Here is a 25,541-nt window from a genome sequence, read left to right as displayed (position 1 = left end):
CAGCTACGGTGATGCTAGCAACGGTCCAAGCCATGGCGGCGGCGTTTACTGTTTGGATGAGCCAACTCGTTTTCAACGGTGAATGTTATGGTGACTGGTCAAAGGAGTTAGCAGGCAGGGCGCTTTGGTTGCCTGTGGGAGGAAGATCGAAGCGGTTGACGGTGACCTGGTTTGGAGGGATGGCAGCTAGGGTTTGTTTGGGTTCTTTGCTATTGATTTTTGGCTTCTGGGCCTATTTTTTTTGTTAGGGTTTTCTTTTTTTGTATCGGGCTAGCAACTAGCTAGGTTGGTGGGCCGGCAATTTTTATTTTTTATCTGTTCATTGAGCCTGGGGAAGGCCCCTCCATGTAGGGTGATTTTTCGGGTCTTTGAATAATATCGGGGAACACTCTTGACCGCGTTCGGAGGCTTACCTGGTAGTATCAAGGTTAGTGTTTCCTTGGAGCTTATTCCCATGGTTACATTATGTTTGAGTAGTCTAGGGCTTGCTTTAGATTATTCATTCATGGCTCTCTTATGTCGTTGCCCAGAGTCCGAGTGAATCATACTTGTAATGTTTCCTACTTTACTATCAATGGACTGACACCCCTTGCATTTAAAAAAAAAAAAAAAAAAAAAAAAAACCAGCACTGCCCTCTTTCTTTTGTTTTGTGTCGTTTAGCCATATATAATGTCAGCTGGTTTATTAATCATATTGTCTAGTATAGACAATTCTAACAAACAAAACGATTATGCAACGATTTGTAGAGAATAATCGAGCCCAAAAACTCTAAACCACATAGAGTTTTTCTAGTGAGAGAAACTCTGTCTTCTCTCTAGCAAACCCAGCTTTCCCCCTCCTCCCCCCCTTTCTTGCCAGATCTAGATCACTCCGATCTGGATCTTAGGCTTGAAAGTCGAGGGAGATATTTTCCCTCTTCGTGAGGCTTTCCCCTACTCTTCTTGTGGTAGCTCTCCGCTGCCTCGGTGGTGGCAAGTATGATTTCCCTTTTACCTTTGCTTTTCTTTCCTTCCCAGATCCCCTCTTCCAACCCTTCCTAATCTTTCATTTTCAGCATACCCATCTCTACCATTCCTTAGTTCTTCTATTTTCTTCACCCTCCCCACCATCCCTCTTCCTTCTCATGTCTTTTCCATCATTTCTATCTTTACTTCTTCTTTCGTACTCTTTGTCTCAAATCTCTAATTCTTCATGGTTAAGATGCACATCCTCCTCACCCATCGGACTCCACTTCACCGATAGCTCCTTGGTCCATCGAAGCTCCGTCGTCGGCATCGCTTGGATTGTTTGTTTAAACGGGGTTTTCCCATTACCACACGTAAACCCGTTAAATACGGTAGTGCAACAAGGGTCTGCACGGTCTTCAGCTATCTGTCCCTTTGATCTCTCAGCGGATCACTCTCCTTCTCCTCTTCTCTTCTTCTTTTTTTCTTCTATTTTGGTTTCTGTGTTTGTTTCTGAGGATGTTTTGTATGGTTCAGAGATTTGGGTTATGGAGATCTTTCGATGGGTTCTATTCTGCTGTTCTTGCACGGGATTGTTTTGGTTGGACTCCAAGTTTTCACCGGCCGATCTGGTGACGTTTCTGTGTCACCTTTGGGGTTGGCTAGTGGCAGCATCGTTACTACGTCATCTCTTTCCTGGTAGATCTGCACTGTGGTTGAAGCTTGTAGGGCTGTTTGTTTTTGTCTGTTGGTTTTTTTCTTTGGACCCTTTTTGGGTCTTTTCCTTATAATGTAGTTCTAGTTTGAATAAAAATCTTTCCATCACCAAAAAAAAAAAAACGATTTGTAGAGAATTGTCAACATTAAAGACAAACAAATAATGAAGAGGATCTTTTTATTATTATTATTTGGTTTCTTTTGTACACACCACAAATTTATTTTCTATATGCATCGAGTATATATGCATTGAGTATGTGGGATTATCATTTGTAATGATCCTTTGCCGTGTCATTGGTTGGTGAGTTGTTAGGAAAAGTATTCAGCGAGAAATTTTGAGATTGAAAGTCAAACCACCGCATGGTAGTATCATGTATTAATCTGAAATCTGAGAATAATTGCTCGTATTTATCTGAAGTTCTGAACAGGCGTGTGACGCCGTTTAGGGCTGGGCACGGTCCCAGACCGGCACTGCTTTTACAGGGACCGGGACCGGAACCGGCAAAGCTAAACCCGGACCGGACTTGCAGATGCAGAGAATGGGGACCGGCCTAAACCCGGACCGGTAATTGTTTTACAGGAACCGGGACCGGAACCGGGACCGGCATTCTTAATTCGGGCCGGGACCGTTGTTGCAAATAACAGGGACCGGGATAAACCCGGACCGTGACAAAACATGCCCGTTTTCGGGTTTCCGATTCCAATTGATTTGTGGAAATTTGAATTCTGTATAATTCGGGTTCATGCATTTGATTTCCTCACGAGTTGGGGTGCCGAGTACCTACATACAGAGAAAAAAAAAATGCAAACTCAGTTGAAATGGCATAAGCTCAGTGATCAACTTTGAGTTGATAAACTAACAAACACAAGGCCAAAGAAAGTTTACCTTAATAATCTCAACAAGCTGATCAACTCCACTCTCACCTGGGAAGAGAGGCTACAAAGGCCAAAACAGAGGGTAAAGAAAGGACTTGGAAGTTGGAAACACCTCTGATAAAACCTAAATAAATTAAGTGAAATTTCTTATACTGCATAGAGAACCTGAATCACCCATGCTTGAACAGGAACACAAGAACAACTATTCATTTAAAAATGTATAGGGGAGTTTGTGGATTAAATGAATCACCCATGCTTTATATATTGTTCTATCACCAACAAAATGTTCTACTTTAAGATATGAAACACTGGGAGAAGGGAATACCAGAACTTTTGCACTTCCAAAATCACACAACTTGACTTGATGAGTATGGGGATTAACCTGAAACAACGAATTGTAGTGGTAAATATAGCTGTTATGACCAAACTGAAATTCTAAGCCTTCACAGCAAGCCCAGTAAGTAATCGCTCCTAACTCCAATCCCTAATCAAGAGCACAATTGCTACCAGAAAGATCGAAATCAACAGGCACAATTTTATATCTGTATGAGTGCAGAATGGGGCACACCAAATTGAAGATCATGACTTGATAATCCAGCAAAATTGAAGGTCATTCTAGAAGAGGAAGTACTTACCGGCGCCGGAAATCAGCGGGATGCTGCTGGAGAAGGTCGTGGCGAAGCTGAACACGACGTCGTCGTTTTGGCCAAGCAAGCCGTTTACATAGAAGAAAACCCGGATCCAAATCAATGAACAAGTTCCACTGTTCCAGTATCAGTATGTAAAAGAAAAATAGCTGATGAATATGTACCTGAATGAAAGAGAGAAAATGGCAGAGAGTGAGTGATGAAGAATCAAGAATGTGAGAGAAACCCAGTTCATTTCAGAACATGGGGGTTGTCTGTACTATGTGTACTTGATAACTGATAAGTGATGAATGCGAAGTACCTGGGACAGAGACGCAAGAGACCGATTGTGAGAGCTGAGAGCTGAGAGGCAGAGCCGCAGAGGTGAGAAAGATTGTGAGGGAGAGAGCCAGAGAGGCGGCGTCGCAGAGTTGAGGAAGTGAGGAACTGAGGAAAAACGATTTGGGATTTTAGAGTTTAGGTTTACTTACTAATCCATACTAACACAATGGACTTCGGTTTTTTCGGTCCACGCAGTCACCGCAAGTCAAGAACCGGGACCGGACCGTCACATTGAGTACAGGGACCGAACCGGCCAAGCATTCAAGCAAGTCAAGAACCGGGACCGAACCGGCACACTGAATATAGGGACCGAACCGGCCCGAAATCACTTATTTTTAGTCTAAAACCCGACCCGAACCGGCCGGTCCGGATCGGTTCCTTCCGGTCTTTCGGTCTTTCGGTCATTTATGCCCACCCCTAACGCCGTTAACATGGTCACCTGATGAGAAAATAATACATTATATATTTTCATGATGTCCCTATAAGATGTTTTCTTCCCAATCAAAATCGATTGTTATAATCCGCTTCATAAGAATACGGAATGAAATGGCATAATCAGTAACACTTCTTTTTCGTTTTCTTTCCTTTCAAAGCCAAACACTGGAGTCCACAATATTAATTTGGGAATAGGAAATCTAAAGTAGAGGAGGCAAGGCGATGCCTTATGCCCTTATCTTAGGCCTCTTTCTAAACAAAAATGCCCCACTCCATTCAAGTAGCAAATATATACTATACTAGCATAATCTATAAAGAAAAATGTACAACGTTCTAATAAAATTTGATCACTCTCCCCATTTATTCTTTTGGAGTTTTGGAGCTTTCCAGGGGTCATTATGGGCCGGGCCAGGGCCGCCCCTACCTTAAATTTTAGGGCTTAGGGTAGGGCTTAATCAAAGTCAACGAAATTTAAAGTCGGGCCGAGGTTTCAATATGTAAGCCCTTACCCGCCCTTAAAGCCCTTCTCGTAAGGGCCGGGCGGGGCCGACACTCCAAATAGGGCCAATTATAGCTGACAAGGGCCGAAATGGCCTTATTTTGTTTGACAAAAAAAAAATAAAAAATACATTATCTTTGTTTTGGCAAAATGTGGCTCAATAGTTGTATGACTTGTATTGGTAGGTAAATCAAGACTCATTTTTTGTTGTTGACCCTATTTAATATATCGACCCTAGAGCTTTCTTATTGAATATGATGAGAGAGACTTTCGTACGGCACCCGCACCACGTGGCAGTGCGGTGGCCCAATCAGTGCTCAAGCAGGGGGGTATTTTAGGTATTTCACATTAAAAATAAGGGGCAGTTTCAGAAAAGAGAAAAAAAAATTCTTTCTTCTGATTGGATGGGCCGCACTGCCACGTGGTGTGGCAGCCCCTATGCAAGAATTTCTCGAATATGATAGACTTTTAGCTTTAGAGGATGGCCTACACTCAAATTGTCAAATCATGACTAATAACTAATAAGTTCGAATTGAATTTCTTGTTTTTGTAGATGAAGAAGATGGGATGGAATTTGCAATATGCACGTGTTAAAGCATATGCATTCTCCTATAGGATAAGCCTAAATCTCAATAGCTAGCATTGACCTTTTCCCCGGTGGTTCTGATATTATCTAGTTATGGAATTTATGGGGATAATTTCCATTTATAATATGCATATATTTTTGCCTTTTTGTTATCCAGATCTCTCTACGTAATCCGTAGTTGAATAGTGGAATAATTGTAGGAAAAACTTAAATAAGCTGGATATCCATGTTATAAATAAAACCTACCTACCAAAACCAACCTCATAATTAACAAAGCATGCATCACACCATCCCTTCCACAAATTCCACTTACCACCATACGTCTAATAATTATATGGAAGCGAAGTAGGCTACGCATGTGAGTTTGATACAAATACAAATGGTTTAACAGTGCTAAAATTATCAGTTGTGTTCATCAAATTAATATTGAAATTTAAGTATGCTATTATTATTATTTTTTTTAAAACTGATATAGTTATTGAATTTCCCGCTGATATACGTTATATTGTTGTATCCTTACTGTTTAGATATTAAAATATTGATACTTATATATATCGTATAAATTTGGTGACGATTGCATTATTATTGCGACAGCAATTATCTATTAAAGCTTATGCATGCCCTTTTGTTCATGAGATCGAAGAGTCTTTACTTTTCTATTGTGTTATGATAAAAAAAGCGCCAGTCTCGCTCATCGCTATCTTCCCATGAACACAAGGACGGAGCTGGATATAGTGATATAACCAAAAGGAATTTAGGAAATAGGAAGAGACGACCAAAGGAGAAGGAGTGGTAGATTTGGAAGCCATGCATGCAAGGTCGACTATGCATGGGTCACGTGGCTTGGCGGCCTTGCCTACCAGGCTACCATACTTGCAAACCAAACAAGGTCTTGGGGGGTCGATAGCACGTGACTAGTACACAGGACAGTCTGATGGGTCAAGCTAGCAGCTCATTTCGTTTCTTCACAATACATTATTCATGGATGGCTCTGAAAATACCAAGAACACAGGTCAAGCTCACCCCATTTTGAAAGGAAATTATTTCATAATATCCGATGATAATTTATCATGATCTTTCAAATTAAAAGGATACATATCTTTATTTCAATAGGTGTCTTTAGGAATTAGCGTGTCTCTCAAAGAGATAATGAACAGACATATTGATTTACTTAGAGTCTGTATAAATCCATAGTCATATCTCCTCCAAAAAACATCATCATATACATATCAATATAGAGATGAAAGATCAAGAGAGTCAAATCACTGAGATTACGGCCCACAGATCTGGTAAACTCGTGATCGATCAAGTTCAATGTCGATATGTATACGTTGTTGGTTTCTGAAAATAGCTATAGCTAGCTACCTACAGCTAGCCCACAGATATTGACAGGGGGTGAAGGTCGAAAGGAGGTCGATATATACACATAAGTATACAACCAATATATCTAAACGATGTCACTCAGATGTGGATGGACTGGAGATATTTTCAAAAGATTTCCATGAAAGATATATAGCTAATCCATCATCCATGTTAGTTTCAAAGGCCAAATGCCGAAATGATCAAAGAAAGGCTCATTTTTGGGAGTCTTCCTATCTCGGATGTGGTTACAAAACATCAAAAATCCTGTTTGTGCGTTCTGGATAGGCACTTATTTGATGAGATGTGCTCATCTTGGATGTAATATTGGAAATGTTTATGTATTTATACTTGTTCCCTACATTCTCTACTTCCGATGAGCTAATATCGCCTAATCTCTTATTTCTTAATTAAAAGAAAAAAAGAAAAAAAAATTGACGATGGATACTAATTTCCAATTTTTTATGTAACTGATAGTGATGAGATACAGATACTGTTCCATGTTAACGTCAATCGAGGGCTAAATGAAAGTATATATTGCTCTTGAACGTAAAGCAAGTTAATAAGGTGGCATGGTACTGATTTCTTTATATAAGGACATATTGCTCTTACGAGTTTGCTTTCTATATATAAGTATATGTTTCTCCAGAGATTGTTATGCTGCTTAGTTTTATATAGTGCGTTTTCTAGTGCATCAGCCATGCCATTTGCTTCTCTATAGATATGTGCAAGGAAATCATATCAAACTTGGCAGAAAGAAACTTATCTTATCTTATAGCTATATTTGTCTTCATTCTCCCGGGGGGTGGGGGTGGGGGGGGGAGTCGAGTTGTTGAGGTAGTCGAGAGGGTCTTTGAATCACCTTCAATGAGTAAATGCTTGTAGCTTGCTTGAACAACAGCTTTTAAATTAACCTGCTTCCAAACCTTCAGTTTCTGCTTGCAGGACATTGCTTGAGCCAGTAAGTCTGCTTGAAACCGATACGGGTACCAAATCTAAATCAGAACACAGCAGCTGGGGGTTTCTTATATATATATATATATGGTTGCTTTATAACATGTGGGGTTTCACTTAAATTGGATTTAAGATTCCACTTGGTTTTGGAATCCGATGTATAATGAATATGTTTTAGAAATCCAATGTATTGTTGATCAAGCTGATGAAGGGAGAAAGAAACGTCCTACTTCGCCAAGGAATTACTGGAATTGGTCAGGCAATTGACATGAATAGTAATTGATTGATAAAAGAAATGTCTTTGATTGCTGCACTATAAAACTGAAGACGATAGGTGATTAACATGAATAGTAAATTAATTGTCTATAAGGAATAAGTAGTAAATTTGGTTCAATTATATATAAAATAAGTATCTGATAAATCTCTCAATATCATTCTCTGATAGGAATCCAGCGAAATTGTTTTTATTTCAATAATCGTTGCCTCACTGGTTTAGGATACTGGTCAGCTATGAGTGTATGACTGACACCTGGTACTATTATAACTCGAATAAATGTGTGCAATTTTTTTCATCAGAACAAAGTCAGAGGACTCGAAGTCAACTGCAGCCAACTAAATAAATCTTAATTCTATAGTTCCGGCCGGTTTGATGGTGAAGGTTGTGGGTTTCATGAGCCCAGATTAAATTGGATTTAGGTAATTGCACTTGGTTTAGGAAACCAATATTTTTTTTTTTTTTTATCAATGATCTTGCAGTCTGTTAAAAAATTTTTTTTTAGGGCAACGGAAAACTAATCCATTGATGGTAAATCATACGACCTCACTCGACCAAGCATGAAGGGTACAGAACACTCCTCATATTACAATGCAAGCTCACAAAGAGAACTAAATCCAAAAGAAATCCATACTTCATAAAATCCTAAAGGAACTGCGGAAAAAGAAAATGCAGAATTTAAAAACTCTCTAATTCTACACTGCCCTAAAATGAAACCAATGTCCTGAACATCTTGACGCCTAAGACGCTTTTGGTGTACGTCGCAACATTCAACACACCTATAGCAAACATTCTAGGAACAGATGCAGGACAGACGACCCCCAAAAAGCCCAAACCCGACCCAAGTGTGAGAAAAATAGGGGAATTGGGCTAACCTAAGCCCAATTCTCTAGATTGCATTTCTGCAACCCAGGAAGGCAGAGGCCCAAGGCCCACTGCCCACACCCTACGCTCCTCACACCCAACCGCCGAATCCGGCCCTTCCGAGAAGTCTCCAGCCACCGCCCAATCAGTCTGGCGGCCTCCCCAGGCAGGAGACCACGGCAACCATCTCGCCTCCCACCAAAGCCTGTGCTAACGACTGTACTTGTTGCACTAGGCTGGTTCTTCAAGCACGAAACAGAAGCCTCAACTGACGATCTGAACACCAATCTCTAGTAGAAATTCTCCGACCTCGCTCCTCCTCTAGTCCCGAAACCGTGACTCCGATCTCCTCCTCGTCAAACCCGATCCCACCAAAGCAAAACGTGGTCTCGTTTGCAAACCCACAACAAAGTCTGTACTTCGCCTCTTTCCTCCGGCCAAAATAGCCTCCGCTTACCGCATGAAGGAGATGAAGCCCTATCCTCTTACCGCTTGCAACGCCGGAGTGCCCTATTGCATATCGGAGCCAAGAAGCGTCGCCGCACTGCTCACGAAACCTAGGTTTAGGTTTAGGTTTAGGTTTCGGTTTCGGTTTCGGTTTCGCTCCGACTTTTCGGGAGCCTCAATGAGTTGAGTAATGGTTGCAACTTACAAAAGATCGTTTTGCAGTCTGTTAAAATTGGTTTGATACTTCACAGGAAAAGTTTATGACATAATAGATGAGGGACAATTCTTAGGTTCACTCCTAGGGTGAACGAGCATACTCACCATCTTTTGAGATTAATGCATAATAACGTAATAATTGTCTAATCCAACCATTCATGTTGTATAATGTAATACAAAGATTAACTTTGTAAAAAATCAATCAAATTAAAGACTTTTTAGTTATTCATTTCTATGAAATACATGGACGGTTTATCATAATAGTAGTAAGTGTTGTTAGAACCATCAATTTGTTTGATTTAATTAGATAATTAAACAATTTTCGATTCAATTGATTTTTTACAGAGATGATCTTTAAAGGCCAATTTAAGATATTGACCGTTGAATTATAAATTTATTAAGTAAAAGTATATCAATCGATAATGGGGTGAATATGCTCGTTTACCCTAGGAGTGAACCTAGGAATTAATTGTCCATAGATGAGCAATTGCAATTTCAATTATTGTGGTGTCATATATTTTTAAAAGGTCTTCCATTGGTTCATTTCATGGAGAGCAATGGCAATAAGCTTAATTTCAAAAGATATAAATGATTTAATTAAAATTCTTGTTCATATCCACAGCCTAAACAATTACATTTTTGGTATTATACTTGAACATAACGTACACAACCACTTTGCAGTTTGCATATATATCATCTTGATAGTATGCTATATGCTCAAGCTACTCCGGAAGCTTGTTTTCAGATCAAAGATGTTATACAGACATATGGAAGGGCTTCAGGTCAAGTTGTTAACTTTCATAAAAGCTCTGTTGTGTTTAGTAAGAATGTTGCAGATTGTGAGCAAGATAGAGTGGCTAATCTGTTGGGTGTTGAAGTGGTGGAGTCCCATGAGAGATACTTAGGTCTTCCTACTTACATAGGACACAAGAAAATAGCTACCTTCCTTTATATAAAGGAGCGGTTAGCTGAAAAACTGAAGCATTGGCAAGGCAAGATGTTGAGTGGTGCTGGTAAGGATATTTTGATCAGGGTGGTGGCTCAAGCTCTCCCTAATTATGCTATGAGTGTGTTTCAATTGACAAAGAATTTTTGTGAAGATCTTGAGCAGATGTGTGCTAGATTTTGGTGGGGGAGTACAGATGATAAACGTAAAATACATTGGAAGAAATGGGATGATTTGTGTCATGCCAAGGAAGAGGGTGGCTTGGGTTTTCGGAGCTTATCAGAATTTAATTCTTCGATGTTGGCGAAGCAAGCTTGGCGGGTTGTCTCTAACCCAGATACTCTTGTGGCACAATTGTACAAAGCTAGATATTATCCTAATGGTTCTTTTTGGAATGCAAAAGAACATGCTACTCCTTCTTATTCTTGGCGTAGCATTTTTTCTACTCGAAATTTATTGATTGAAGGTGCTCATTGGCAAATTGGGAATGGAAATAATGTTCTCATGTTGCGGGATTCTAGGATTCCTAATACTATTACTCATAAACCACAGCTGTTGGGACCGGTGCAAGATAATTAATTTGGCCAAGGTGAGTGAGTTGATTATTCCTCCTAATTCTTGGGATGAGTATAAAATTCGTTCCACTTTTATACACTCAGATGCAGAAGCTATTCTAGCAATTCCTTTGAGTGCTAGAAGTCTGGATGATAGATTGACTTGGCGTTTGGGGAAACAAGGTATGTTTACTGTCAAATCTGCATATCATCATGCTTTCTCTAAAATTGCATATACTCTTTCTCCTTCTGTTGTGAGTAATCAAAGAGTGTGGAAGAACATTTGGCATGCCAAAATCCCTAGCACGACAAAGGTTAATGCTTGGAGGATTTGTCATAATATTCTGCCTACTCTAGACAGATTGGCATCAAAGAATGTTATTTTAGAATCTCATGAGAGTTGTGTTTTTTGCAATGAGGTGGAGACAATTATTCATCTTACCAGAGATTGTGCTTTCACTAGAGAAGTGTTGTCTACCAATTTAATTTGCAAATTGCTGGCAGTTGTTTTGGGGGGGATTCTGATCAGATGGATGCTCTTAATTGGTTGAATTTGTGTGTTGGGAAGTTATCAAAAACAGACTTTGATCAACTGTTGCATTTTATTTGGGGAATTTGGAAAGAAAGGAATGATAGGGTATGGGAAAACAAAATCACTTTAGCTCATGATATAGCTCTCATGTCTTCTGTCAGACTGAGTAACTTTATTTTTCACAATACAAAATTACATGGTTCTCAAGGAACTAGGAAAATTTTGAAGTGGCAGTGCCCTCCTGTGGGTTGGTTGAAGGTGAATTTTGATGGAGCTTTTACTCCGAGCTCTGGCAAAGCAGAAATTGGTTTCTTAGTCCGTGACTCTCAAGGGACTTTTTTGGGAGCAGTGGGGAAGGTAGTTACTCGAGTTCAGTCTGTTGAACATGTCGAGCTCTTGGCTTGTAAGGAAGCATTTGGTTATGTGATGGAACATGGTCTATGTCCAGTAATTTTGGAGACTGATTGTTTGGTTTTGAAGCAACAAGTGTGTCAGGAGGAGCTGCAAAATTATTATATTCACTACAAGAAAAAACCCTTTTAGAGACAAAATTATTTGTGACAAACCTAAATTTTGTCCCCTAAACATCTGATAGGCGACGAAATCCTAATATTGTCACCAAAATTTTTGTCTTATATATAAACATAATTCACCGCTTTTTCAGTGACGAATTATTAGCATAGGGGACAACTATTTTTTGTCACTGAAAGCGGAATAGGGGAGGCAATAGGACGTGTCTCCTATTGCATAATTTTTTGTCGCTAACTCTATTTTGGCAATAAGATACGACGTCGTAAGGTTTCTTGGTGTTGAGAAAACAGTTAAATAAGTTTTCTTTTTAGGAAGAGTTGCCGCGCCCATTCCTCACGTCTCCCACTAACACTGCTGAGTGTTGCCTGCTCTTTGACGAATCAACCTCGAATGCCCGTTATTTCTGATTTTCCATGTTGCCGTGATCGTCAGTTGTCTTTCCTCTCCTCTCCTCTCTCATGCTCATTGATTGTGTTGATCTTTGATTATAATTTAGTATTGTCAATTGTGCGAATTTGATTCGAAGTGGGGTGGATTTCGTTTGGGTCTGTTTAGGGCTCAAGATCTAATTTTGATTTGGTTTTCTTTCTGGGTTTTCATGGTATGATTACACTGTTTCTATGGCGTGGAAACCCATCTTGATCAAGCTCAAGGATTTGCAGAAGGATCCCCTACCTCGTGCAGTGCTTTAGGATTTGGCTCATTTGATGGTGATGGCTGCTGGGGTCTACAGCAAGTCGTTGGGTTATCGGGTTTATTGGTTTCAGTGATCAAGTTACTCCTTTTTATAATTTTATTCCTCCAAATCTTCTTGATTCAATTAGAATAATGATGCATCATGGTTTTATTGATGTGTTTTAGGATTTGGCTGGTGGAGGCTGCAGTCCGGAATTGGAATGGGTAGAGCTTCGGCTTTATTGGTTTCCACTATCTAGCTTTCAAACTTTTTTCTTGTACTTGCCTTTTTGGCAGCCTACTATGATCTGAGTTATATTGATTTGTGGTGGTGATGATTTACAATAGTTTTTGTTCCAGGTTTTATTGGCTTCACCATTTCAGTGATCAACTCATTCCTTCTCATTTTATATTATGCTTCCTTATTTTGGGCCACATCTTAGATTTCAGTGGATTAAGTTTCCATTGCTCTGTTTTATGCTGTTGGTTATGGTTAGTTCCATGTGCTGTGGCTTTTTTGGTTCCATTCGATAGAATTTCATCTCCCTATGCAGGTAAATATCTTGGCGAATTTGGGTAGAATTTGGTCTATGATCCTAGAGGCAGAGATTTCTTCTTCTGAGCTGACAAGTACAATGGAAAAGCTTTCGAGGAACATGGAGTAGATTGAGGGTCAAGTTGCTACCGTTCAAGGCTATGCTGTATATAATTATGGTGATGGATGATGATATGCCTAAGGATAAGGACGAGGAAGAACACGAAGATGAGGAAGTAGTTTATAAGGCCACAATTTTAATATTTTGACTTGGTAGTATCTTTTAGTGAACATGTTTATGTTGTTGTCTATTTAGTACATTGATGTTGGATATTGGTTAATCAATGCTACATCTCCATATATTTTTTCTTGGAATAAAAGTGAACGCTTCAATTTGACTGTCATTTGATTTCAATTTTGTTAATGTTTCAAGTTAACATAAATACAAAAGTATATATGTACTGAATTAAAATATTAAAAAAATGGCCTTCAAATTCAGTTTTCCCGCAATCTAGTTTCCCGCCATTTAGGATTTCCCGGTAATTGTGAACAATTTTAGGAGACAAAATATAGGTGTATAGGTGACAAAATGTATTTTGTCGCCCTTATGGTTGGGTGACAAAATTTACTTGTCGTGATAAGAATCTGTCACGCACTATTAGAGACGAAATTAGAGACAAAATGATTTTGTCACCCATACCAATGGGTGACAAATTTGTTTGAATGGGAGACAAAACTGGTTTGTCATTAAAGGGGTTTTCCCTTGTAGTGATTCTTGGAAGGTTATATGACGACCTCAGACAAGATTTGAAAGAGGTGAACCAAGTTAGAATTATTCATGCTAGAAGAGAGGCAAATATGGCTGCGCACAAATTGGCAGCTCATGCTACAGATTTTGATCAAGCTTTCTTTTGGTCTAATATTCCTTCCTTCATTCAAGATGTAATAGAATCTGAGAAATGTATTCATTAATCTGTTTATTAGTTATCAATAAAGTCTAACACCATTCAACTCAAAAAAATCTTGATGAAATATAACAAGGGATGGAACTAATTAATTATTTCAAATCTACAACACAGAAATTAACAATTAATTCATTACAAAGGATATTTATCCCCTAGACCTGCTCGGCTGGCTTCTCGTGGGGTTGGAATGGAGGCGCCGGAACCGGAGGACGTCCAGCAATAACTGCTTCTCTCCGGCCATTTGCCCTACCAAGAAGGTAAAAGGCAAGAGCTACGATCAGGATGAACAGTATCACCGGCAACGATAGCACCACTATATATCCCATTTCCGACTTTGATTTTCAGGCTAACAAACTATGGATCGATGTATATAATCAAGTTAATGAAAAACAGAATCAAGTAGGTTTGTATATCTATATGATTCATCGATCAACTGAGAAATGGATACGAGCTAGTACTTGGTTACCTTTTGGTCTTGGGAGTGCCTTTGTTTTTCAAACGAAGCGAGTACACCTCAGCCTGGAGTTCAAGAGAGCAAAGCAGAGAGTAAAGTGGGAGCGAAATGCGCTGATGAATCAGTGCCGATGATACTGTAATGGTGAGGAGGCCTATAAACTCTCCACATGGCCCCGCGATGACCTTGGATGCTGGATACTTGTTACTACTTTATTGGTGACTTGTGAATGACAAGTCCATTTTTTGGTCCAAACTTTTTCTTACCTCCATAAATTGAGTCATTAATTAAATTAAAAATCATTTAATTATCCGGAATAAAATAGATAATTTACGTAAGTTAAAAAATCTCATGTTATATTTATGACTACCTCATTTCTTTTGATTAAATTTGAGATCTAATCACAAAAAAAGAATAATTCTGATCAAGATACTAAAAACGTGAGACAATTGCGTAATCGATTTGAGTAAAAATATTATCCCTTTGAAAAATTTTAAATTAATACCCAAGTCTCTTTGCAGTTTGATCCGTCTTTTGGTTCACTCAAAATCTTATTATATGTTTAAGCAACATATTGTCATTATTATGACTAAACCATACTTATTGGGAGTATACTGATGTTATTACTTATTACACACCGACCGAGCACTATTTTGAAGATGTCTCATCTTACTTTACTTGCTTCACCAGCATTTGTAAGTTTGTCTGTTTCCCAGATAAATCAACCTGCTCCAAGTTGTTTAAGCTTGTGAGCTTGTCTTTAATCCAAGCGTCAATTATTAGTTTCATAAGATCTGTTATGCTACGAAACTTTTCCACCAAATGATATGACAGTGATAATACTTGAGATCCTATGAACCTCACAATATGATATGTTTCGACACAGTGATGTTTACTAGTTGTAAGAGTCCAAAATTCCAAAAGGAGCATACTCGAGGCTTGGATTGAGATCCCCATCATGCCCGATCGGTTTTAAACTTTCCATTTTATTAGAACAACAGAAGCAAGCAACACAAAAATTGCAATAACCAAATTTTTCACCTTCTACCCATTTTCTTTGATGAGGCTGCAATTACAGATTCAGCTGTTCTTACCCTATGTATATGTCAACATACAAGGAAATACAATTTTGCAGCAATGGCTTTGATACAATGAGAGAATTTGAAATGACTAAGCACTATGATCCAAAAGAGCAGCCCTTCTCTGCTTCGCCTGAGCAATTTGATCCTAAAGATGAGCCGTTGTCCCAAAATCAAAAACAGCTCAATAACCCAGATGAGATAAACTGTGATGTGTATGTGAAAGCTATGACCCATAAGGAGCAGATGTTGGAGCACCCTTCCGTGAACCGGAAGGCCCCTCCTGAGTGCCAACAGGTTTGTTGGATAATCGCCGCTTGTAGCGTTTGAGGACAGATGCCAGATTTTCTTTTCCCTTCGGGAAAGCCACATCACCGGCTGCTGTCCCCGTTCGGCCCTTTCGACAAGAGATTGCAATCTCCACATCCTTGATTATGTCCAGGAGCGTTACAGCTGTAGTGCATTTTCCCCTGGCTGGTTTTGCAGCAGGGGGTAACATTCCATTCGAAAATGTTGGACTAGACTTCTGCTGCTGTGCTGCTGCAATTTGAAGGCAGAAGCATGGAGACATTGGAGAACGAGGCCTTGAAAACGCAGAATCAATAATCCCCTGTAATTAAGAAGATAGACCAGTCATTAACATCATTGAAGGACAAGCTTTGCAAATAAAAATAAACATAATAAGATGATCTACTTGTATACTATAGGTGGCATAGTGCAATGCCAGGAGCAACAGTCCTGTCTGTATATAACCAATAAAATAATACACTCCATAAGTAGGCGTAATAAAAAATTGAAAATTTTTAGACAGAAGTTCTACCTCATCTTCAACAAAGTTTGTTTTCTGAGTTGTGTTCAGGGGGACTCCATTTAGCTCTTTACATTAATTGGTTTAGGAACTTCTAGGAATCTTTTTATGGGGTTATTTTGTTATATCTGCTTCTCATCTGAGTTGGACTGGCCACTATCAATGGGACTTAATATGAGATTTGTGTTAAGACGATACTGACAACTGTAGAGAACAAAACCCTAGCCAATTTCCTATTTTCCTTTCTTCTTCCCCTTTCCTGTCTCTTTTCATCTAACTTTGTCACTAGACAACTCTAAATTCTCAAGGAGTATTACTCATAAAAGAAATAAACTGTAAAAACCCATAGTAGTAAAATAAATACAACAAAATCTCCACAACAGTCGGATCAAGGATCCAATGCAGATGTTGCCTCGTCAAACTCAAGTTGGGCATAACCACAAGTCATAACCTTTTTCTGATTGGTTGACCAGTCTCGACCAAGACAATTAACTTGAGTAGAAACCATATTTAACTTGCAAAAACTGGAATCATATGTAAGAAGAAGGCTTTAGTGTTTACCTGAAGTCGATTGAGAACGTAAGTATATTTCCCCCAGAGCTCTGGCCGGCTTTCCATAAGGGACAAATCAAGAATCCGATGGATACACCAGACCCCAAAGCTTATTATTAGATCAGATCTCCAGATACAACCTTCCCCACAATTAGGAACTGAGGAAACCATGAGATGGGTGAGATTTGCATCATTCATTTTTATTGCAGAAGTTGACTTCCTGTCAGAAGTGTACTGAGATTCACCCATGTGAACTGTTCGATTAATCTCTCTAGTTTCAGCTTCATAAAGAATTTTCTCCCTGGCAGCCACACGATCTATTAGATCCTCATCCACTCCATCATTCTGTCTAAACAACCAGTCAGACCCTTCCAACTTCAAAAGCTTCACAATGCAGTGTCTAAAAGACTGAAGAAGCTTCGCCTCTGAATCTGCAACTGACATAGCGTCCTGACCTGCAGAACCTGCTCTACTACCAACTGCAGTCCCAATAGAACAATTATTATCAGCTACACCAAATTGCTCAAAAGGCTGTCTAGACCAGAGGGATCCAGTGCCAAAATTAGAATTCTGTTGCGATGATAGAACATCTCTATAGACTGTTGATGGAGAGAGTTCATCAAATGCCAAAGGACCTCCTGTCCGTGCACCAGATTTTGGATACAAGGATGATTCATAATTAGTTTTCCCAAACCCAGGGGGAGCATCCCGTTGAGCACTTTTATTAGACATGTAGAGATCGCGGTGAATGTCAGGTAAACTGTGGTATTTCTTTGCATTGGCTGAATTTACCACATTCTCAGAAAGTCCAGAAGAGTGTACATCATAATATGGTCTTTCAGATTGCAACAGACTATGTCGAGATACCATAAGGTTCTGAAAACTGGAGGCCTGTCCAGAGCCCAACCCATTTTGCAACTTCTGCCCCATGGTAAATGCAAGTGAATCTCTGTAGTTTCCAGCACCCAATGAAGAAGCAGAATTTAGGGCTGGTGACTCCATTTGACCATTCAAGTTACCAGAACTTCTGTCATTACGATTAAGATACGATGAAATCTGATAACCGTGTACTGTGGCTGGCTGGTAATCCCAGCTCTCAGCAGATGGTATGCTGCGGACACTTGAATAGCGCCTCTCACCCGAGTCAGAAGTTGGTATACTGCGCACACTTGAATAGCGCCTCTCACCCAAGTCAGAAGATGGTATACTGTGCACACTTGAATAGAGCCTCTCACCCAAGTCTGAAGATGGTATACTGCGCACACTTGAATAGCGCCTCTCACCCGAGTCAATAATACTGCGGGTTGAATTTTGTACATACGCATCCAGCAACGGTATGTGGCCAGACCATAATGAGGAAGATCCCCTTTGAGCCCCATATGATGATTCTAAACTGTTTTGCAGCCTCGGCTGATTTACGGAGTCGTATAAACTTGAGTTGATTAAAGGATCAGATCCTCTGCCTCCTACAGATGGAAAGTATCCAGAAACTTCCTTTGCAGTGGTATCATCTTTCAGCACGGAGGAAGCGGAGGAAGCGGCAGAAGAAGCCTTTGAATCAGACCCCAACAACAGATCCAGTTTCCTAGCCTTTGCTTCTTGAATTACATTACCATGGAAATCATACAGCTGTCCCCAAAACTCATCGAGTACTGCAGCTAGTTGCCGTCTAGCAGCACGCCCCAACCCTGCTAATCTTGAAAGGCTTCCAGCACCACTCCCCCCTTCATCACCTTTTCCACTGAGACTCCTGAATGATCCTGGACCCTCAGATGTCAATGAAGTGGGGCCCCCAGAAACCTCTTTCAAGGAATCTTCAGGTTCCCAGGTATCTCCCTCATCATCATCTTTTTCAGTTGGTAAGTCTCCTTCAACTTCAAGAGTCTTCTCAACTGGCTCTGTTGATTCAACTTTCACAGTACTGGTGCCCAGTGATGTAACATCAGAAACCTCACTAGCCACAGTTGGGAGGCGAATTGACTCCACCACAGATGTGGGTTCCTCCTTACTGCATTTGGCGGAGCGAGGAAAGGTATTAAGAGAACTATTTTCCTCTGAGGTAGTTGATTGAAGCTCCTGATCAGGCTCCAAGAGAGTTTCGGGCAGAACAAAATCAAAATTTGCAACCGCTGTATCTGAATCTCTATCCAAAGCCTTCCCAGAAGATGGTGATGGTTCATGCTTCTGAACACTTGCATCTCTATGATAATTAGGTTCAGCTATATCAATCTCCTCCTTATTTCTAAATGGCTCAGATACACCCTTAGGCATATCCCAGTTCCACACCTGGTTCTCTAATCGAGCACTTGCAGATTTTAACGGTGTAGCTGCCAGCCAAATCATCAAACAAAATGATGCAGAAGCAGTGATGAGAAGTGCGGACATACTACTCCCAGCATCCCATCTCAAATTATCCACCCAATCACTATTCCCAAAAATCATTTCCACTACAAAGACAAGTTTTAATCCAAGCATCCCAATAAGTGTAATGAGGGCTAAGAATTCAACGAACTGAGAGATCTTATGGGCTCCCATTATTTGTCTTGAAGCAGCAACACGAAAAAGAGGGATCACAGAAGACGGCAGTAGCAAGGCTGCCAACACCTGTGTAGATATAAGCAGTTGGTACATCCCCTCAGCTCCTGAGCTCCAAACAAAATACAGAGCAGGAACAATGGCAATGATTCTGATTGTAGCACAGTGAAGCCAACCAGGAAGGTCTAGTTTTAAAAAATCATTCAAGACTACTTGTCCCCCCAGACTCCAGCTTAATGTTGTGATTTGATTTGATAAAAAGAGAACTAGCAAGAAGGCAACAGGTACTATTGGACCCCAAAAGACCTGCATAATTTGAAAAGACTTAAATTTGAGAGTGCAGCATGGTATTGAACGATTATTGTAAATTTAATTCATCAAAAGCAAGTGATCATGGAGAGAAATTAAAACCTGTTCCATTAGGGACATTGCATCCTGAAATGTAAGCAAACCACGTGAAGTGTAGAATACATTTGCTGCTAAGGTCATGAGGGCATAATTCACCAGATAAATACCACTAAAGGTGCAGAAGATGGCAACAAAATGGTTCTGACACAAGGCATCCTTAGAAACAGTTGGTTGTTGCTGCTGCTGCTGCAAAATTACAATAATGGAAGTTGACAGATATGAACGTCACCGAAATCAGCTATAGGTGAACATGTTTAGTTAAAAAACAAGATGGAGAGGAGGGAACAGAACTTCGTGGTGCAACAGGGATTAGTTGATGGTTTGATGCTCATGTCTTAAGTGTTAATTTTCAGACCCAATCCCTTTAGCAAGAGAATCTCATATTCTCCTATTATTGGAACTTTCTTCTTTTTCTAGTCAGAAAGAAAGAAGATTTGTGCCTATGCGGCTCAGTGGTCTCTATTGAAGTGCACTGACTATTGAAACTGGAAACATATGACTTTCTTAATCAAATTAGTTTGTCAAAGCTCTTTCAAACTAGAAGCACATATGACTCAGTAGGAAAGTGATTTAAGAAACAATACAAATGCTGGGCACTGCATATTCTATGCATGTCTAAATAAGTCAACTTGTGAAATCCATGAGGCATCCAACACACAGAAGAGTGATTTCAAGGATTTTATTAAACAAAATTCCTGTATGAATTCACTATGCAATGAATAATTGTGTGTAAACCAAAAGCCGTAAAGACACAGATATGCAACAACAAAAAAGATACAACTATTAGCTAACTACTAGTAAACAAACAGTACATAGTAATACATAATATGTCTCTGTGTGTGCGCGTCAATGTCTCCAGATAAAACAAAGGTACACATGCATGAACTAATATTCAGGAATATATCCAAAAACAAAGGAGCATTAAAAGCACAAATACCTGCACAATAGAAGAATGAAGATAAAAACTGTGGGGCATTATACTTGCTCCAAGAAGACTCATCAGTGAAAAAGCACTTTCCCCACTCAGTTTTGTTAACATCCCAGTCATGGAAAGTGGCACTTGTGGTTGACTGATAAATACTCCAAGAACAAAGGAAAGCAGTAGAAATCCTGCAATGTATATGCATACGCAAAGGAATTTCGCCTTGCAAGTCTCCTGAAATAAGGAAGCTAACTATTTTGTAAACGATAATGCAACCGTATGTAAAGTAATACAAGAAAGCAAGTTCCAATACTTACCAGGAGGGTGGAAAAAAGAGGGTATAAAACAGCATTAGCAGCAGTCAAAAACACACAAGTGAACAAGTCCCACCCAAACAGAAGATTAAGTCCATGTGCGATACCAAGGATCTAGAAAAACAGAGCAACCATATAACACGAGTATACCAACTTTGGTTTCAACAATGATACTACAGATTATCACTGATGAGGAAAGAGAAATTACCATGGTAAGGTCCAACACAATCACCGACATCTCTGTTTGTACTCCTAAGAATATGCACGTAGCCTTGTCATACTCCTCACTGCAAACCTACATGCATAAACAAAAATTAAGAAGAAAAAGAAGTGTTAAAAACTTGCCCAACTAACAAGAATCATATGAAGATGTGTCTGTCTATAATATCTGTGTGTGTGTGTGTGTGTGTGTGTGTGTGAGAGAGAGAGAGAGAGAGAGAGAGATAAGACTTGAAATAAGAAGATGCAATGAGGAGACAGTGTATGCTAGTACGCATTAGAAGTAGCACTTCTACTACTGACAATGATAAGAATGATAAGTTAACAAAACCCCAAATAAGAAAGAATGGTACCTGAGCAAGATCTCTTCCAGTGACTACAGCAATCCGTGCTGACAGATAGTGACATAAAATAGCAGCCAAATTGAATATAAGCATTACTGCAGCCAGATCAGTTCCATAACGGGAACCTGCTTCAACAGTTGCCGCCCACTTTCCAGGGTCAAGATATCCAACTGCAATCAGAAGCATGGGTCCAACAACAGGAAGCAACTGATGGACAACGCCTGGCATATTGTTAGTGTTAGAGCTAGCAGATTCCATATGAGCTATCAGACTCTTGGACAAGCGAAATTGGCAGTGCAATGATTTTCTTTTGTGGGAATAAGATGGATCTGTTCAGCTTGCAGAGGGACTTCCTGAATTACTGAACCAACTAGAATTGCCAACTGAGCTAGCCGCTCCTTGTGAAGAAAAGGAAAGATGGAAGAACTTTAATGATGAGATAGATGAAGAGTGACAAGAGCAAAACAGGGAAAAGAGGGCCTAGAATTTGGGCACACTAAAGAGGAGGAATGATGAGGGCATAAAGAACTAATACAGGAGAACTAGTGATAAACACTTTCAAGCCACAGGATCGCCAATTGAGTACAACCCTAGATAAACTGCACGACTGTTGGATTCTCAGTGTTCCAACCCATGTGACAAGACACTGCTCACTAGTAACAGCTACTTACACCACAATACATGAACTAGGTTACTGTCACTGGATAAGATAAATGCCTAAAGAAAGTACATCCAATGAAGGTCCTGATAAGGTGGCCGCGCACTCTATTCCAATACACTTGCGCAGATCAAACAACTTTTTCATGACTACTACATGTTCAATCATTAAGAGCTAACTGTAATCATCAGATACTAATCTGATGATTTCAATCATTCCCAATTGGATGCCACTGCAGAGTAGAATGTTTACCCCATCAAATTCTCTTTTTATCTCCTCACTATAGTTAGATGGTCAATCCAATCCTTGAGAAGCAAGCTACTGGAAATTACAAAGCACAACTAACAGACACTCAACAAACTCCAACTAGTCCAGTCACTTGATACCCTGCCTCAGATATCCAATCCTGATTCAGAAAACCGCATTAGTCTGATACACCCAAAAACAAAAACAGGGCAAATAACCCAAAAACAAAGAACAAAAAAAACAGGGCAAGTATCAATATCAATGCATCTTAGTAATCTATTGCTTTGACCAACTCAAAAATTAAGACAGCCATAATAGTACTGAAGCAAGTTCATTTACACCATGTAGTAAGCACATTAACAGCAATGAATTCCATGTAGAACACATGCTTACCTTTCTAAAATTTGATCAAGAGAGAAACTGGTACAGAGAATATTCAAACTTGAATAACAAGAGTCTAATAGCAACCAATCAAATTCCAAAAACTATTCCCAGAAGAACTGCAAAAACCCGGCTCCAAACCCACCTCAGATCTTTGCCCCCAATATTGGAAAAGAAAAACGACCCCAAACCAGAATCAAGAGGCAGATAAAGGTTTAAACTTTAACAGAAGGTGAAGTTCAAAGACAACCCAAAACCCTTAAGGGAATCTGGGTGCTGAGAAATTTACCAGAATCCATTGCCATGGATCTGAAGCAGAACCCAAAAGCCCATTTACACGAATACCAAGGATGATGATGCATATGGGGTTCAATTAAATGATCAATCAAGCCAAAAGAGCATAAAAGGTCTCTACTTTATGAGTAGGATTGGTTTTTAGGGTTTTCGAAATGCTAGCTTACCTTCCTCTAAGGCTCTGAGCTTTCCTTTTCTGTTATATTGTTTGTGTTCAGTTCCTCGGCCAATCTCTATCTAATCCAAGTCTTACACAAGCAGTAGATCTCAGAGGACCTCCAATGAAAGCCACAAAGCTTATATATTTTATGCACATAGTTATATCTTGTATTGGATAGAGAGAGAGAGAGAGAAAGCTCAAATTTTGTTGGTAGAGAGAGAAGGAGAAAGAGAAAGAAGAGTGTATGAAAATTATGGGTAGGCTTTCAAGGCCATCTTCAAGAGAGAGAAAGGAAGACAGATAGTGAAAGTGAGGGTTGAGCAAAAGGTTCACAAAAATGTGTTCTTTTTATATTGGGTTTTATGGAAAACATAGAAAAGAAATGTCGATGGAAAGGTCCAAAGGGCAATTAACAATTTTCCTAGTCTCTTTTATAGAATTATGTATCTCCTATTTTGTCAAATTTATTCCCATTTTCTGTACACTTTCTTTTGTTGCCTATGTTTGAAAGAAAGAAAAAGACCAAGGTTAGGCAAGAATGAGATTGCTGATTAGACAATTTGTGTTAAAACTCTCGTAATTTTGCTTTTTGGAACGATGACTTTAAATGAAATTGAAAATTTATGAAGTTAAACAACATCGATGTGTTTATGAACCGATAATTATATTTATGATGTAATTAATTATCTCAAATAAGTGGTTTCTTAAAAGAGTTTTTTTCCGTTAATCTTCAAAATCATAAATTTATAACAAGTCATTACGTAATCTAAGTCTGACAAACATTCACACGCATATAGATAACTTACGTAAGATTTTGTATTCTTAATAAGTTTCTCATTCAAAAACTAAACCGAATTTAACAATTTTATTGATCCACAATTAAGAATGTCAACGTTGCTTAAATACTACTTAAATTACTCTTATTGTAATTTTGTTAAAATATCGTTCTTCATATATATTTGATAATAACACCAAGTCACTAAATTATCAATAGTATAAGTAAATTTTTTTTTTTTTTTTTGAAAAGTGAATTCATTGAAACTGTTAACGATTGCAATCGTTTAGAATGACATCCCGAAAAACCTTGGTAGAAGACACAAGCCACAAACGGCTTGAAGCTAGAGCTAAGCTAGAACAAACTAGAAGGTATACTACACCAACAGGTTGTTCATGTACAATAAAATATTGCTATGAATCACTTATAGAGAAACTAGCAAAAAGCTGAAGGTAAATTCCCAGCCTCCTCAAGATAATTACCAACAATGAGACCATTGCCACGACCTTGAGATTTGGAAACCAAACCATCAAAATCTGCAATCCGGGCATGCAAGAGATCGGTAGACCAATCAAAACTATATTCGTCCCAGCACAAGTAACATTGTTCGCCAGGCACGCAATTGTGGTACTCATAGCAATATTGTACTGAGATCTCTTATAGACTGTAGAGATGAGCAATCTACCTGCACATAAACACGGTACACCCGAAATAATATGGATAACCAAGATACCATACGGAACACCTCCTGTGTCCCAAATCCAAATGGTCAAGCCCAACTGAGGTATACCTTCGGCCTAAAAGAAGCCCAATCATACACCCCAGCTATCTGATCTGGACACCCAAGCATCGCTAATCAAATCCGGCCAGATCTGTAACACCAGCGTCAAGCAAGCCGCGGCCACCTGTAGCGTCGCCTCCAGAAGAAGAGTCGTCGCCATCAGACCTATCGCCACCATCAAAAGCATCGTCTGCAGCCGCAGGTGCCCAATCACCACCAGAAATTTATTCCATCGAAATTCCAACGTAAATCCACGCCGGCTTCTACCAATAACCTCATCTCCCATGCTTATCTACGCCAGAAAAATGACTCCCAACAGTCATCGCTGGGCGCGACCCATGCCTCTGTGTCGAACACCGCTTCTCGCCTTCGATGGCGCTAATTTATACTGTCTTAAGTAACTTTTTTTCTTGAAGCATCCCGACCCAGTAACAATAATCAGAATTTACTAGGCCTTTCAATTAATAATTTATAGTCAAAAATGAAAATATGACGTAGATTTTCATAAATGATAAGGTCTCACTTCTTTTAGTAAACTGAGGACCAAATGCCAAACATAAAAAGATCATCTAAAACTTCTCCAATTATAAGGCTAACAAGCATATTGGCAACTCTATCTGTGCAAATAAATGCAGGAGACTTCACTTTTACAATTACATCTCCAAGTAACTTGCGTGCTTTTAAAAGAGAGGCAAACGGATGAAGATGAATATCATCTTACTACAAGACTGAA

General features: G+C 39.4%; 3 protein-coding genes and 1 long non-coding RNA gene across 5 annotated transcripts; 1 reads left to right on the top strand and 3 right to left on the bottom strand.

Moving 5' to 3' along the window:
- Positions 1–727: 727 nt before the first annotated feature.
- Positions 728–7,335, bottom strand: LOC133722873 (uncharacterized). Its single transcript, XM_062149731.1, has 6 exons — positions 7,248–7,335; positions 3,488–3,650; positions 3,174–3,254; positions 2,864–2,920; positions 2,549–2,662; positions 728–2,443 (listed from the first exon to the last, which is right to left on the bottom strand). The coding sequence occupies exons 1-6, from the start codon at positions 7,333–7,335 to the stop codon at positions 2,404–2,406; spliced, it is 543 nt and encodes a 180-aa protein (XP_062005715.1). The 3' UTR covers positions 728–2,403.
- Positions 7,336–9,846: 2,511 nt separating this feature from the next.
- Positions 9,847–13,043, top strand: LOC133722872 (uncharacterized). Its single transcript, XM_062149730.1, has 4 exons — positions 9,847–10,552; positions 10,746–10,823; positions 11,381–11,619; positions 12,933–13,043. The coding sequence occupies exons 1-4, from the start codon at positions 9,847–9,849 to the stop codon at positions 13,041–13,043; spliced, it is 1,134 nt and encodes a 377-aa protein (XP_062005714.1).
- An 819-nt stretch (positions 13,044–13,862) lies between these two features.
- Positions 13,863–14,506, bottom strand: LOC133723338 (uncharacterized). Its single transcript, XR_009852937.1, has 2 exons — positions 14,345–14,506; positions 13,863–14,232 (listed from the first exon to the last, which is right to left on the bottom strand). It is a non-coding gene; the product is annotated as an uncharacterized LOC133723338 (long non-coding RNA).
- Positions 14,507–15,298: 792 nt separating this feature from the next.
- LOC133721517 (ethylene-insensitive protein 2.1) lies at positions 15,299–23,567 on the bottom strand. 2 transcript variants are annotated; one of them, XM_062148153.1, is made up of 8 exons: positions 23,260–23,567; positions 21,523–22,577; positions 21,159–21,245; positions 20,954–21,064; positions 20,652–20,870; positions 19,718–19,900; positions 16,781–19,612; positions 15,299–16,021 (listed from the first exon to the last, which is right to left on the bottom strand). In XM_062148153.1, the coding sequence occupies exons 2-8, from the start codon at positions 21,769–21,771 to the stop codon at positions 15,638–15,640; spliced, it is 4,065 nt and encodes a 1,354-aa protein (XP_062004137.1). In that variant the 5' UTR covers positions 21,772–22,577; positions 23,260–23,567; the 3' UTR covers positions 15,299–15,637. The 2 variants fall into 2 exon arrangements, with proteins under 2 accessions (XP_062004137.1, XP_062004138.1); XM_062148154.1 differs by having other exon boundaries at positions 19,718–19,897.
- Positions 23,568–25,541: the final 1,974 nt, after the last annotated feature.

This window comes from Rosa rugosa, chromosome 7, assembly GCF_958449725.1.
Source record: "Rosa rugosa chromosome 7, drRosRugo1.1, whole genome shotgun sequence".
Taxonomy (NCBI): domain Eukaryota; kingdom Viridiplantae; phylum Streptophyta; class Magnoliopsida; order Rosales; family Rosaceae; genus Rosa; species Rosa rugosa.
This window is presented reverse-complemented; position numbering and strand designations above follow the sequence as displayed.